The 15,548-nt window shown below is 40.2% G+C and overlaps 1 protein-coding gene across 1 annotated transcript in view; it reads left to right on the forward strand.

The window, feature by feature from the left end:
• Positions 1–15,548, forward strand: part of LOC140907760 (potassium voltage-gated channel subfamily KQT member 1) — a 744,183-nt gene that overhangs the window by 105,642 nt on the left and 622,993 nt on the right. Inside the window, exons 9-11 of the mRNA XM_073334512.1 lie at positions 398–543; positions 3,581–3,710; positions 13,334–13,366. Coding sequence (XP_073190613.1) covers positions 398–543; positions 3,581–3,710; positions 13,334–13,366 — 309 coding nt within the window. The remainder of the gene's footprint in view (positions 1–397; positions 544–3,580; positions 3,711–13,333; positions 13,367–15,548) is intronic.

Raw genomic sequence — 15,548 nt, forward strand, 5'->3', positions numbered from 1 at the left:
ACAATGCATAAAAAAATAAAGCTGGAGCATTTCTTAATGTTCTAAGAGTATTTCCTCTTATGGGGCAGATTTTCATCTGCATGTGTAGTGGATTAGGCCACAACTCCCACTGATAATACTAAGAGCAGCATGTTTAAAAACACCACATGCTGAAGTGACCATATGACTTTTGGTGATGATTACCTCTTAGCACAGTTGCTCGTGGGAGCGACTGTGTTTTATTTGACATGTAGCTATACTGAACAGCACATAGTGGTTCAGTGAAAACCCTTTGCAGGACATTTGTATAAATAAAAGAACACACTCTAGGTTTATTTTTGGCAGGGTTGTAGTTACCTTTCCTTCAGAACACAGTGCCCATTTGTTCACAGAAATAATTGTTTGATTTTTACTTTAGACTTTATGGCGGTGCTATGCAGCAGAGAAATCATATAGTTCTACAGCAACATGGAAGATCTATGTTACTTCGCCTGCTCAAAATACCAAAAAAACACCAGCGCCATCTAGCCCCAGTCTGAGAAAACAGGTTAAAAGGAACTTGCTGTACTTATTTTCTTCTTGGTTTTAATTTAGTTGGGTTAACAACCAGAATATAAGTAAAAGAGGTAGAGAGGTTGCAGTGAATTTGTAGAACATTTGGGTTGGAAGAGACCTGTAATGGGATATGGAATCTATTTCCTACATTGTCAAGATCAACTTAATTGTCCTTTCAAAGCAAACTTGATGGATGGATACGTCTGTTTCGAATGTATCCATTGATTTCTATGGGCCTGATTCTTCATTACCTTGTCCCTTATGTAGACATTTATAACTGTTCAACTAAGCATTCATTGCTATCTTATATCAGCTGGTAGCATTTTATATCCATTTTATACTCAACTGAACAGTTATGTATGACTGGAAAAGGGAAAGGCAGTAGAGCAGTAGGGCCTGTGCTCTTAATTTGGCTTGTAATATCTAATTTAATTGGTTTAAAGTGCTTGTCTCTATAGAAGACTTTTGAAAAGCAAGTCAGGCAAATATCCTAGTTTGGCTGAAATAAAGCCAAATTTCCGTGCATGTCTCTGTTTCCAAGTGTGTATTATTATTTTCATTACAGTAGCAGAGAGAGGTGCTGTGCAAATGCATAGTAAGAGACAGGTCCTGCCCTGACGAGCATACAATCTGAACAGACAATCCAGACGGAGGGGAGGGTTAGCACAAGGCATGGCATTGCTCTGTGCCTGTGTAATCTCGTACAACAAGCTAGTGACAAGGCTAAGAAAAATAACTCTGGTCCTTTGACTCCCAGGCCAGTGCCTTTCCCTCTGGATCACACTGCCTCTATTTTTCTCATTTTTCCTAGTGCACTATTATACCTGGATTTCCCCTGCAATAACTTAATCCCATAATTGCAGATTCTGCCTTTGTTCATTAATGGGTGAAACTCTCTCACTTGTGAAGAGGGCCAGCAAAGATGTCTCTGTACCACTTAAACCTACCCGGCCCTTATTCTGAGGGTTAAAGTGGCGTATTGGCTTTGTGCAGGCCCTTGGCAGGGGGTAAATTTGACCCTGATGAGAAGAGCTAGCTCTTCTCAGACACACACTGTCACTTCATGAAAATCTTTAAAGCACATACACAAGCATGTACACTTCCTTTCTAATTAGGTACACTGTTTCAGGAAGTGGTCAACTAGCTGATTTAGGTTGTCAGCCAGGCTAAAGTGTGTGTGTTACTTATCACCAGATCGTTGCCCAGCCACCAGCTTAGTTATTGGTCACATCAGGAGCTGACACTGCAAACAAAGGTGGACAGGAGGACACACAACTATAGTCTTTTCCCAGAGCCCTAGCAACCGAAACTGCTGGAAAATAGAAGACTGTTGGGGTGCCTAGCCAATATAGGCACTTGATATCACCAGGACTCCCAGGTTTCCAGCCCATGATGTCCATCTTCTCCCTTCAGGGGTCCTTTGGCTTTTGGGAAGCAAAGTACATGAAGGAGACAGGCTGTTTTATCCTATTGCTGCTGGGTGGTTCAATTTAGTGCCTTTTCTTGGAGATGCTGGCATGGACCAACCAAATCGTGACCGAAACTTTTACCGAAGAATTGAAATGTCCAACATAAATTAGTCCAATCAGGGAACGAGACATCTGCTTTTGAGATCTTGCAATGGGGCCTGGAATTTTCCAATTTCTTTTTGCAATACAGCTTGTCACACCAGCTTGTGTAAAGACAAGTTAGGTCATAGCTGCTGGTACAATCATTTTAGGACCTTCATTGAACTCCAGCTGTTTTGCTCTGGTCAGCAACTTATCTCCACGGACAGCTTTCTGGGAGCCTCTCTATGGCATATCTCTTAGCCGGTTTTGCAGTTATGCTTGCTCAAATTGTAATTTCTCAATCAAAATACTCTGCTAGCTACTGAAACATCCAATTTAAAGATCACATAATTTATAAAAAGTACCTCCATAGTCTTTGATATTTAAACGAGTACATTATACAGCGCAAAGTCACTTCAGTGACCGTTGTTCTCAAACTAGAACGTCTGTGTAAATTTTCCATTTCTGTTCTTGTTTTAACAAAATTGGCGGGACTTCTGTACATATGACTGAGCTGAATCTGTGCTTTATGAATCAGTTATATTTCTGATTATTCCACTCTGGTCAAGTGTTCTTATAAACACAGTTTGGTTTCACTTCCTTTTATTTATGGCCTCTTTCAGCATAGATGTATTTCACTAACTTGATAGAATAAGCATGCTTAATTGCAAACATTAGCCTTGCTACTTTGCTTTATCACTTAAATGAAAAGAAATCAACAGGAACACAACCCCTTTCTTTCCAAACAGAATTGCCCACGAGGTAAAGCCTGTTAAAGTTTACAATATTTTGCCCAAATCTTTATCTCTAATAGTTGACTTCCCTTTTACACACATTTTGAATTATAATATTAGATTCCATCAAGTTCCCCATTTTAGTACTGTTCCTGGCACATCATATAGAATCAAGGTTTGATATTAATGTAATTTTTAATTCATTTACTTACTCACAGACAGGGAAAATAGGGAAATCTCTAGCTGCACCAGTACACTCTGGAGAGAAGCTACAGCAATTCTGAATTTTCTCAGACTATTGAAGAAATCTAGCCATTAGATCTTGTTTTTCTACTCTTAGCCCTCTGTTCTATCTTTCTAAAAGGCCTTGATGCCTGTGCAATTGTTATATAGTCACAACACATAATTTTGGGGCCTCAGTTTTATACTCAAGTTTTGGGCATCCAATTTGAGAAAAATTAGAGAGACCTTCTTTTCAGAGAGTATTGACTGCCTGCTCACTAGAAGTTTGGTCTCTTTAAGGTGTTTTAAAGTTGGGCATCCAGAATGTGTCAGTTTTGAAAACTTTGGCCAAGGATTTTGGCCATGGCTTTGAATTTGACCTTGGCCGTGGCTCTGAATTTCACCCTTACTTCTTAATTAACTTAAAAGTTGTAGTATCAAATTCAAATTTACTATATAATAAATCTCAAGCGTGTTGCACTTTTCTCTGCATGCAGTTAATATCTTTGCTATTATCCCATTTCCATTGCTTCAGTCTAGAAGATATAAAAGAAAAGGAAAACCTGGGCGTGATAATGGCTCGACACCAATAGTAAATCCTGGACAGACTGCCTTACCCATTCCACAAATTACTTACGATCACATTGATGAAAGAGAAGACAAAAAAGACGTGGCTTTTTACCTTGATGAACCTGGAGGTAATTTACTTACATTTATGTTTAGGGCTGCAAATCTTTTAAGCAGACACTGTTGAAAGAATTGGCAAAAGGATACAATCTTTGTGTATGCAATTTTAAAATAGTTAATGAAGCAAGTTATCTGAAAACAAGGACCATTTAAATGACAAAAATGTGGGCACCACATAGTAAAATTAGAGATAAATTAGCATATATCGTGACTATCAAAGGAATTGTGTTTTTGTTGAACATACTGTACATAAAGTCCAAAATGCCAGTTTAGTTCTGCCTTTTAAAATTTCTGGCACAGACCTCACCCCACAGTGAGAACTAAATGCAAAGTTTATCCCATGAGCCTAGCTTTCCCTCAGTATGTTATCAACACACACATATACCCTGTCAATTTAATCAAGTTCTTACCAACTGGGAAGGGAGAAAGTGAGACTTGCTTTTCTTATCTTATATGCTAGCGTGACATGCAGCTATGACAATGATGGGGTGGCATATACATATTTTATACCGAGGTGGATATGATAGTTTCAGTTGGAAACAGTATTTTTCTTCACTTCCTGCATTAAAGTTCTGTGTTGTAAACAGTAGCTGCATTTCACTCTGGAAATGGCTGGATTTCAGTCTTAAGTAAAGAGATTCTTGTGTTTGTACAGTGCTTTGAGACTTTTAATGATGGAAGACTACTACATAAATGTGCATATAAAATAGTATTGGTATAATAAATTTCAGAGCTGCTCTTAAAACAATTTTTCTATCTGTAATCTACCTCCCTTTGTCTTTTGGGTAAAAACCCCCTCTCTGTACAAATCTTGGACCAGCGAAGCCTCTAGCAGAGGAAGCAGATTCACTGGAGGATGGTTTCCACGTGCTCCTATCTTGCCCTTTTGGAAACCTGCTAGGCTAAATGAAGGATCCAGAAATGATCTGGCCAAGTACAGTAAATAAAGTATTTGTTTCAGGTAGCTTTGAAGAACATCATGCCTTCTGCCGTTTGACATGGGATTCAAGAAGTCTCCAATAAACTTGCCTAGCATCTCTGTACTAAATGGATTTTCTAATATGGCATTTGGGCTGTCACAGGATTTGACGGCTTTTTTCTCTGTTTTTTTGTGGTGCGATAGTTTGCTTTTTAAATGTATTTGTTCTCAGAGTACATGCTGTGTACCTGCTGCTGCTGAACACAGTGTAATAAGGTGGTGACTTTTTTGAATAGTTTTGACTTCATAGACCACAGGAATGAAGGTCAAGTAGTATGCTAGGTTGTATAATCCGCTAACCAACAACAGAGGCTGTTGAGTAGCAAAAATAAATCAGTTAAGAAAAGTGTAAGCACATGACATTCTGGTTTCTCTCTGAGGGCCCTCTTGATGGGCTATTTATATAGTATACCTAGAGTGAGAGGCAGCTACTTAGAGGTTGCTGTAAATGGACACCATTCAAATCTCTATCTTTGGCTACTTCTAAAAAATATACTAATTGAGCAATTACATTTAAAATTAGTTGCTATTTATATCCATGGGGTGCATCCAAATGCAGATTAAAACTAATGTATTGGTTAAAGGTTTCATTCATGTATATTTTGATTTTTCTTATTGTTTTGAATTGAATCCTAATGTAAAGCAACATAAATTATTCATACTTCGATTAACCTCTCTACTACATTCTTGTATTATGTTGTAACTTAGAGTATTTTTATAATTTTTATAATGCATTCTCACTTGAAGATTTTGCTTCATCTTATATAGCTATTGCAGTAATAGTCAGACAGTGACAGGCAAAAGAGAAAGTGTGGTTGGTAATTAAGTTTTATTTGTTCCTTAGCATCATAGAAGTTAAAGAAAAGAACATTAAAGTCCTTGTCCATTCCCCTGCCTGTTCAGTTGTTCGTTTAAAGAATATTCCTTAAATGTTCACCGTTTGAACAAGCAAACTGGTCAGTTTTCACAATGGAGAGGTAAATTGTGGGGTCCCCCAAGAATCTGTACTGGGATTGTGCTATTCATATTCATAAATAATCTGGAAAAGGAGGTAAACCGTGAGGTGACAAAGTTTGCAGATGACACAAAATAAGGTAAGTCCAAAGTTGACTGCCAAGTTATGAAGGGATCTCACAAAACTTGGTGACTGGGCAACAAAATGGGAGATGAAATTCAGTGTTGATAAATGCAAGGTAATGCAAATTGGAAAATGTATTCCAAAATATACATAGAAAATGATGGGGTCTAAATTAGATGTTACCACTCAAAAAAGAGATCTTGGAGTTACTGTGGATAGTTCTCTGAAAAGATCTGCTCAATGTGTAGCAGGAATCAAAAAAGCTGAGAATGTTAGCAACCATCAGGAAAGGGATGGATAATAAAACAAAAAATATAATGCCATTATATAAGTCCATGGTACACCCACACCTTGAATACTGCATGCAGTTCTGCTCACCCCATCTTAAAAAATATATTAGAATTGGAAAAAGTAAAGGAAAGGGCAATACAAATTATTAAGGGATACGGAACAGTTTTCATACATTTGTCTGTTTAGCTTGGAAAAGAGATGACTAAGGGGGGGATTGGTAGCAGTCTATAAAATCATGAATGGTGTGGAGAAAGTGAATAGTGAAGTGTTATTTACCCCTTCACATACCACAAGAACCAGGAGTCGCACAATGAAATTAATAGGCAGCAAGTGTTAAATATAAGAAAGCACTTCCTGACACAATGCACAGTTAACCTATGGAACTCATCACCAGGGAATGTTGTGAAAGTCAAAAGTATAACTTTAAAAACAAAAAAAGAATTAGATAAGTTCATGGAGGATAGGTCAATCAGTGGCTATTAACCAAGTTGGTCAGGGACCCCACCCATGCTCTAAGTATCCCTAAAATTCCAGCTGCCAGAATCTGGGACTGGAAGATAGATCACTTACTAATTGCCCTGTTGTGTTCATTCCCTCTAAATCATCTGGCATTGGCTGGTCTCAGAAGACAGGATACGGAGCTAAATGGCCCATTGGTCTGACCTGCTATAGCTGTTTCTGTGTTCAAAGTGCTCTGTCTAGCTGGAAATATTATGTTACAAAGGCTAACTTTATATTTGTAGTGCTTTCTGCCCCTACCAGCTGGTAACAAAGGAAAATCAGGTGTTTGTTTTTTTTTCTCCCTTCAGATGGGTGAAGAGAGAATTAAGTTGTTGGTTTTTCCAGTTTGTAGAGCAGTGGTCAGCAACCTTCGGCGTGCAGCTCATCAGGGTAATCCGCTGGCAGGCCTTGTGGCATTTTGTTTACATTGACCATTCCTAGTCATGTCCCCTGCAGCTTCCAGTGGCTGCAGTTCACTGTTCCTGGCCAAAGGGAGCTGTGGTAAGCAGTGGCCAGCACATCCCTGTGGCCCACACTGCTTTCCGCAGCTCCCATTGGCTGGAAATAGCAAACTGTGGGCGGCCATGGCTGTGGACAGTCAACGTAAACAAACCGTCTCACGGCCCGCCAGCAGATTACTGTGATGGACTGCATGCCGAAGGTTGCCAACCCTTGCTGTAGAGGCTAGAATGCATGCTATTCTAGGGCCAACTGTATTTCTATCTTCTTTATCTCCTTTTAGCCAAAGTGCAGTGCTAAGTTACAGTGTTTCCTCTTCTGATTTATTCCTTCTGTAACAAAGCTTCCAAGAATATGTTGAGCCAACTAGATTGATTAATTGGCTAAATATGCTTGACCACCTTAACAGTTTTAACCTGATTTTCCTCAAAGATTCCTTGTGAGCAGTTAAAGGCTTGCAGCCTGGTGCTTCAAAAAGGGGGGAATTCCCCCCTCCCCTCCCTTGTGCCTTGAAACTAAAATCAAAATGGAAGAGTATTGGAGGAGTTTAGGAAGGGATAAAGGAATGGTAAATGACAGAGATGATACTGTCTGCCCTTTCAGTGTTCCATAGACTGGAGTGGCTTGGCCATAGATGTGTGGAAGCTGAGGGTTTTACAGAGACTATGACAAACTTAGGTGGTGTCAGCCGGCATCATCTCTACTGATCTGTCATTGCAACATCATATCTCTAGGTTTTTTTAAATAGTGCCTGCCAGCTGTTTAATTCAGATGTGAACATAGTGTCACAGCAGGTGCTCGTGAGTAGCAAGGGGAGGAATGAGAACTTATGAACTGTGATGCTTCAGAAAAAAACCATCTGTAAAAATATGGTAGATCAGTAATTTTTGGACTATCCAATGTGTAAAACAATGTTAGAAAAATGTTCCTTTCATAAATACTGACTTGCAGAGTCAGTTTGTAATGATCTCAAGTGAAATATGCTGTACAAAATGTGGTGTTGTGAAATAAGTATTTTTAATTGCACTGTTTTGGCAGGTGTAATATAAACTGTTTCTTTACCTTGGTTGAAGAACGTGCAGTACATGACTTCGGATGATGACGGATGATGATGGAGAAGCAATCTTAATCCTGGGAGAATTACCCTAGATTTAGTGGCCACACAATTTTCCAGTGGGATGTTTGTTTCCTTTATTTCACTGTAATATCTCTCTTTATTCCTCATTCATCATTATTAGCCTTTCATCAGCTTTTAAATGTTCCTAGCAAGATTATGCTTCATATGCTTTTAAAACCTTGAATTTTTATTCCCTGCCCAACACCTAGAGTACAGTATGTGAGTACATTGTATGGGCCACATTTGTGTCTACACTACGAAATTAGGTCGAATTTATAGAAGTCGGTTTTGTAGAAAGCAGTTTTATACAGTTGATTGTGTGTCCCCACACAAGTGCTCTAAGTGCATGTAGTCAGCGGAGTATGTCCACAGTACCGAGGCAACCATCAACTTCCGGAGCATTGCACCGTGGGTAGCTATCCCACAGTTCCCGCAGTCTCCGCCACCCATCTGAATTCTGGGTAGAAATCCCAGTGCCTGATGGGGCTAAAACATTGTTGTGGGTGGTTCTGGGTACATATCGTCAGGCCCCCGTTCCCTCCCTCTGTGAAAGCAGGGGCAGACAATTGTTTTGCACCTTTTTTCTTGAGTTACCTGTGCAGACGCCATACCACGGCAAGCATGGAGCCCACTCAGCAAACCATCACCGTATGTCTCTTGGGTGCTGGCAGACGTGGTACTGCATTGCTACACAGCAGCAGTTAATTGCCTTTTGGCAGCAGACAGTGCAGTATGACTGGTAGCCGTCATTGACATAGTCCTGGGTGCTCTTTTAATCGGGCGCCTGGGCAAACATGGGAGTGACTCAGCCAGGTCATTTCCCTTTTAAGTTTCGTCTCGTGGTGATTCAGTCCTACCGGCAGTGCGCTGTCTTTTAACGTCCAGCCAGCAGAAGATGATGGCTAGTCATACTGCCCAGTCTTCTGCCGAGCACCCAGGAGATGATGTTGGCTAGCTGTCGTACTGCACAGTCTGCTGCCAGCAAGATGTATAAAGGTAGATGAAGTGGCTCAAAACAAGAAATAAAAAACGCTGCTAAATTCGACCTAAACTCCTAGTGTAGACCAGGGCTCAGTTGCGTTTTGGGATATTCGTTGTTGCCTATAACATTTATATTCTTGGATTTATAGACTGTGCCCTTCCAGAGAGCTCAGGCTTAATAGACATAAATATAATTCCACAGGTGGGCAAAAATGGCCATCCTCTACAAACAAGCAATTCTCCCCACACTTCGCTCCTTCGCTCTGACACATGAATGCTTGTGAGGAGGGGAGATGAGCCTTATGCTTGTGACCAGTGTTGTTAAATGTTGCTGATTTTTATTAATGTATTAAAAAAAGTCTGGACACCTGACAATTGCCCATTAGTATGAGATCTTCACCAGTGAGACAAATGCCATTTTTTGTGTCCATCCAGTCTTAAAGTCAAATGGAAGGATCGGGGAAATCTGAGGCCTCCAGACAGGAACCCCTCATGACAGGACAGCTCCTTCTCAATTACTTTCTACCCCAAAAGGGAAGCTTAGGGCATTAATTGCTAAGTTCATTTAGCATGAAGCAGAGATATGAATGAGGGTTGCCAGTATCCTACCTTCCCAAAGAGTCCTGGCAATCTCAGGATACAGTGGACTGAATATTGCTCTGCTTTTTCTTTACTAACCATGAGGGACAAACAACTGTGGTGTTTGCCCAAACTCCTTGAGTGCTTCCAGATTCTTGGTGAGCAATTGTTTTTGGAGTCATTCTGAAGACATTAAATTTATCCTATACAAACATGGATCTGCTGCTACAGTGGCAGCAAACCCAGTCCGTACAGATCATATCTGGAAAGGTTAAAGAAAAATTCGTGTCAATGGGAAAAAAATAATATATATCTCCACCTCAGTAGAGGCAGCATGGATTTACCAAGTGATGAACCACCAAGAGCAAGTCTTCAGAATATGACTTTGTGAAAAGACCTAAAAGGTACTTTGTAGTATTTTCTTGCCCTGCATTTCTATTGCTCTTAATCAAGAGCTCTTACGCACTGATTTACTCTTCTCAGGATCACTATACAATTTTCTTTTTCAGTACTGAGCCCAGCTTCCTCCTCATTTCAGGTTTTTAGGACAGAAACTCTGACTTTGCTTTACAGCCCAGAAATCAGGTTTTATCTTTCTCTGCTACCATTGCTGTGGTCTATATCTTCTGCTGCAAAGAGGTCTAGTATCAGAGCATCCTAGTTTAAGGCCAGAAAGGACCACCAGATTGCCTCGTCTGACCTTCTGTATATCACAGGCCACCAACCCCACCCAGAGGGGGTGTCAGAGTGGTAAGGGAAGAGGGAGCTCTTGCCTGGACATCTGCTAGTATACCTATAGGGCTTAGATGAGACACTTGAGATAACTAGAACAAATGATCGATATGAAGAAGCAAGCCAAGCAGGAGAATAAAAGGATCCTTTTCTATGCATTTGCAAAGTTTCATTTTCAAATATCAACTATCCAGTCAGGTATAAGCTTTCTAGAGCTGAGCTGAACTGAATAGCTGTTAACTTTTTTCTTCAATTGGAAGAAAAGAATTAGAAACAGTTTTGGACGTAGAAGGCTAGTGCCTCTTGGGACTTCTCTAGCAGATGGAACGTATTACAAGCTGTTGGTTATTAGAGGTCATGTGTACACCTCATTATTATAAAATTTATCAAAGTCACAAGAACCTCAGAATGAGAAATCAGCCCTGGGATAAAAATGAGCTTTCTATCCATTGTTATGCTTTAATTTGCTTTTTGGGATTTCTTGCATAGTAATTTTCCCTTGTGTATAGATCAAAATGATGAGACATTTTTGGGTGGAAAAAAAACCAACTTCAAAGGCCTTCCTATATAAATATTGCTAATGTCATTACATACTGTACATAATGTAATTTTGACACTGATGATGGCTTCCATTATCTGGTAGTGTATAGGTTGTTCTTAGACTCTGTGAATTGGCATAGAGTGAGGGCTGCCTTCATCCTGTGGGGTGGAGGGATTACAATCTGCAATATATATAAAGAAGCCAACATTTTAAATGAAGTGGATTCATAAAGATGCCAGTGCTGATAAGCTGAATGAAAAGTGAGAAAAAGCATGTGGCTAATATTAACTCAACCAAGCAAATGCTCAAGTTAGTGAAGGTCTGCACAGCTGTCACTAATGGGAAATAGATGGGAACAGGGTAAATATGAACATATCCTAGAAGTTACTCAGAGAAAGTGGCCAGAAATCTTGGTTTAAAGATCTTCAGATTCAATGAGGGCTGAGTTTAAAAGATGCCAGATGCTGTATTCATAGGGCTGCTTACTTTTTTGTTTTTAAATTTGTTGTTAATTATCATGCACGTAGTCAGACATTATTGGCATTTGCTTGAGCTAATCATTTTGCAGTCAGGTACTATGCAGACCTATTTTTACATTTCCGCCAGTGCATTTTAGTTCTTCAATATCTTTACCATTTCAGATCTGGTCACCTTGAGCAGAAAATGCCAGTTAGTTGAATTCTGTGGCCAGTCCTGTGATGTGCAAAAGTGTTTGTGTGGGGAGGGGTAGAAAGAGAGAAGCTGTGAGTGCCAAATACACTCTCTTGTTTCTGACTAGAGCTGCCTAGGCGATAATTCCATTGCACTGCCACTTACAACATTTTTGAAATTTGTTTTCATTTTTCATTGCTTCAAGATGTCTGCCTGACTCAAAGCAGAGTGTTTTCATCCTATGCCACACAGAATCAGGTAGAGTTGGGACTTTTGGATCCCAGGCTAGTTTGTGAGTGTGTCTGTCTTTAAGTCTTTCAGAGAAAAAGTTTGATAAAACCGATACATCTCTGCAAAACATTCTAGCTTTGTATTTTCATTCAGTCAAATATGTTTCAACTAGCTGTACTTGGGACTTTAGGACACGAATCCAGATCCTCAGGAACGGAAGACCAGTGTGTTCTTTTACTATGACTATGCCCCTCTTCCAGCCTTTATCACCAAATTGATAAATGACATGTATACAGTAAGTAACACAATTGTGTAGACTACTGTAGAATTATGGTTTAGAAGTTCATTATGGTATTGCAGTATTGGTACTGTTTTATCAAGCTTTGTTTTTTAAGGTTTAAAAAGGAGTATCCCATTTAATGTTAAAAACTGAAGCCATCAATGCTTTGCCATGCAAAAGAAATGTTAATTAAAAACACAGAATTGGAAAGGAATGCAAGTTCCAGAATCAGGACACTTTTTTTTCTTTTGCTGCCAAAAGTATGTATCTCGGATAGTTGTTGAAATCCTGCAATATGTAGACAAATTATATTCATGAGCCCATTTGTTAGCTAATAACTCTATAGCTTAAGAAGATGAGGCTCTCATAAAAGGACTAACGTTTTTACTAGTATATTGGTGAGTGTGAGAGACCAAGATGAGAGTTGACTTGAGAACCTTGGGTCCCAGAAAACTGACGCTGAACATGTGCTTCATATTAAGCACATGGATGGTGCTGGCTCCATGATTCTTGCATCATGCTCTACTGTTTAACCCTTGGACCAAAATAGCAGTTGACTTTAGAGAAATCATGTCTTCCTTTCTATTTATGCACAAGTTGGTATGGCAAAAAAGTGACTGGTATGAGAGAGAATTTAGAAAGATATCTTTATATGTATAGGCTTATCTTTGTAAAGCTTATCTTTGTCAAAACAATATGCTACCATGTTTAGGATAGTCTTACTTCTCTAAACAAAAAAATACACAGTATATCTGATAAGGCCTCTTTTGTTAGAATGGGGTGTTTGCCAGCTTTCCACTTTATCTCCCTTAGAATTCTTACATGGTGAAGAAATTTCTATTACATGGTAAAGAATTTCCTCCAGTTGAAATGATCTGTTTTTAAAAAAACAATCTTTTTTTTGACTGATGAAAAATGAAATGAAACAAGAAAGGAACAAAAACATCTATCAGTTTTGGTGTAACACTGAGAGCCTTATGCAAGTATTAGCAAAGAGAATTTATGCCACCCATTTTTGGTGTAATACACTTTAGGTAACACACCAAAGGTAGGTAGGCTAAATTCTCTTCAATACTTGCATAAGGCTCCCAGTAAATTCAATAAAACTCTCTAGACCAAATTTGCTCCAGTGTGTGAATTCCCTCTGCTATTGTGCAGCAAACAATTAACCAAGGGTCCTATCTAGAATGATTTATTCAAGAACTCTTCACTGAAATCAGTAAGTTTTCTTGAGCAAGGCATATGAACTGAGGCCATGTGTGCAGTACAGGGACTATATCACTATAGTTACGGTGTAGTAATGTTGGTATAACCCCATGGTGTTGATGCAGCCTATCCATCAGTGTAGGAACAACACCTGCCTGAGCAATGGGAGCTAGGTCAATGGGAGCATTCTTCCATCAGCTTGGATACATCTACACAGGGAGGAAGTCAGCATAACTTCATTGATCAGGGGTGTGGATTTTTCACACCTTGGAGTGATGTACCTAATTCAACTAGACCAGGCCTGATTCATTTCTAGAGATCCTTCATATTCCTGCTAATGTCTATGATGCTGCATCATAAAGAAATAAACAGGCACCCATATGGACTTCTGCTCTTTTAAAAACGATGGGGATGGGGGGGATTAATATTTTTCTACTGAAATGCAAAAGAAATAAGTGCGGGGGGGGGAGAAATGTTCTGAGCTTCTAAGAGGGTTTTGCAAACAGTGAAGTGCATGGATATTGGTGGAGAAAACTTGCTCTTTTAAGGCATGTCTTCACTGCAACAGTTTGCTCGAGTTAATACACTTGAGTTACCCCACTCAAGAGTGACCAGGTTGCAAAAAAACTCTAGAGCTATGCAGAATGACTTCATTAGCAGTTTGAGTTGTTTCACTTGAGCTGCTGCATCCCCGCTGCATTAGTATCTCTAGTAACAGCAGCACTTGAGCTTCAATCCCCTCTTCCCACCTCCAGGCTAGCTAACTTGAGCTTGAAGCACTGCTTACTTTGAGCTGCAGGCTTCTGTATGTGGAAAGGAGTTGGGGTAGGAGCAAAACTTGAGTGACAACTTGAACAAACAATGTAGTGAAAAGCCCTTCTTATTTGTTTTTGAACATTTATAGTGACTCACTAACTAAACCTGACAACATGTGTAGTTCATCTCCTCACCAACACTTGCTACTGTGGACCTATCAAATATTCCCTCTGCTAGTTACACAGGCTCTCACTAGACTATTGAGTCAAATTCAAAATCTTGGATTTTACCTTTAAGGCACTCAGGTGTGGAACCATAGAGGTACTTAGATGCCTGAGTCTTAAATTTAAGTGCTTAAATCCTGTTTTTAGGATCCTTTATGATCCACAAAAGCCCTGCTCATCTGCTACCTAACCCTGTTGGCACTGAAGTGTTTGCAGTAAAAGTTCCCTAGATGCCTAAATGTCTGCTTCACGGCATGTACAGGGATGCCTTGCTGTAGGTGCCTGGCTGTCTAAGCCCCTGAGAAATGCACAAACGGAGGGAAGATACTTGTTTGCCCACTTAACAAGTGTCTGGGGCCCAAACGGGGTTGTGTGCTCAGAGGTGGCTTACCTCTACGCAAAGCAACTGGTGGAGATGGAGGAAGACTTTCCTTATGACTTCTAGTCCCATGGTTAAGTTACCTGCCTGGGTTGTCTCCCTCTGCCTGATGAGAAGGGATTTGAATAGGGATCTGCCCCTCTCAGGTGAGTGCCCTAACTGTTGGGCTAAAGGATATTCTGATGTGGGCTTCCCTCAATTGCTCCTATTTTCATTATTTCACATTAATTAAATAACTGAATAATTAAATAGTGATTGGGCTAAAGAGAGTGAGAATGGTTTGTTCGTCCCATGGCAAGGGTACTCACTTGAAAGCAGGAAATTCCTTCTCATCAAGCAGAGCAGGACTTGAACCAGAGTCTTCCACATTCTGGATGGGTACCCTATCTACTGGGCTAATGGTTATAAATCAGGGGCTCCCTCCCCACTCTCCAGCTGTTTTGTACAGAGTTAGGCAGCCTCCGAGCATGCCTACCCCATCTGGATCCACACACAAGTTAGGTGCAGGAGCACCCATCTCCCCCAGGTTCATGGGTTGCAAACAGAGCTGGGTGTCTCCCTGAAGCCTGGATTTCGGTGTCAAACTCGGAGGAGTGGAGCTTCTCAAACACCCCTCTCTTCACCGTCTCCCATTGGCTAATTTAGGTGGCTCCTTCCCCAGTGTGCTGGCTGTATGACTCGCATTCCAAGGTGCCTATCTCTCCCCATTCATTGTGTAGGGGAGCTGAGGTGCCTAACTCAGGCTTTGTGGATTGCAGTGTTGTTCCTGTGGTTTTTCTAGGCACCGAAAAGTTAGGCCTTGTGAAGCTCAGCATCACACTGCCGAAGTGCCATTG

This window comes from Lepidochelys kempii, chromosome 1, assembly GCF_965140285.1.
Source record: "Lepidochelys kempii isolate rLepKem1 chromosome 1, rLepKem1.hap1, whole genome shotgun sequence".
In the NCBI taxonomy this organism is placed as follows: domain Eukaryota; kingdom Metazoa; phylum Chordata; order Testudines; family Cheloniidae; genus Lepidochelys; species Lepidochelys kempii.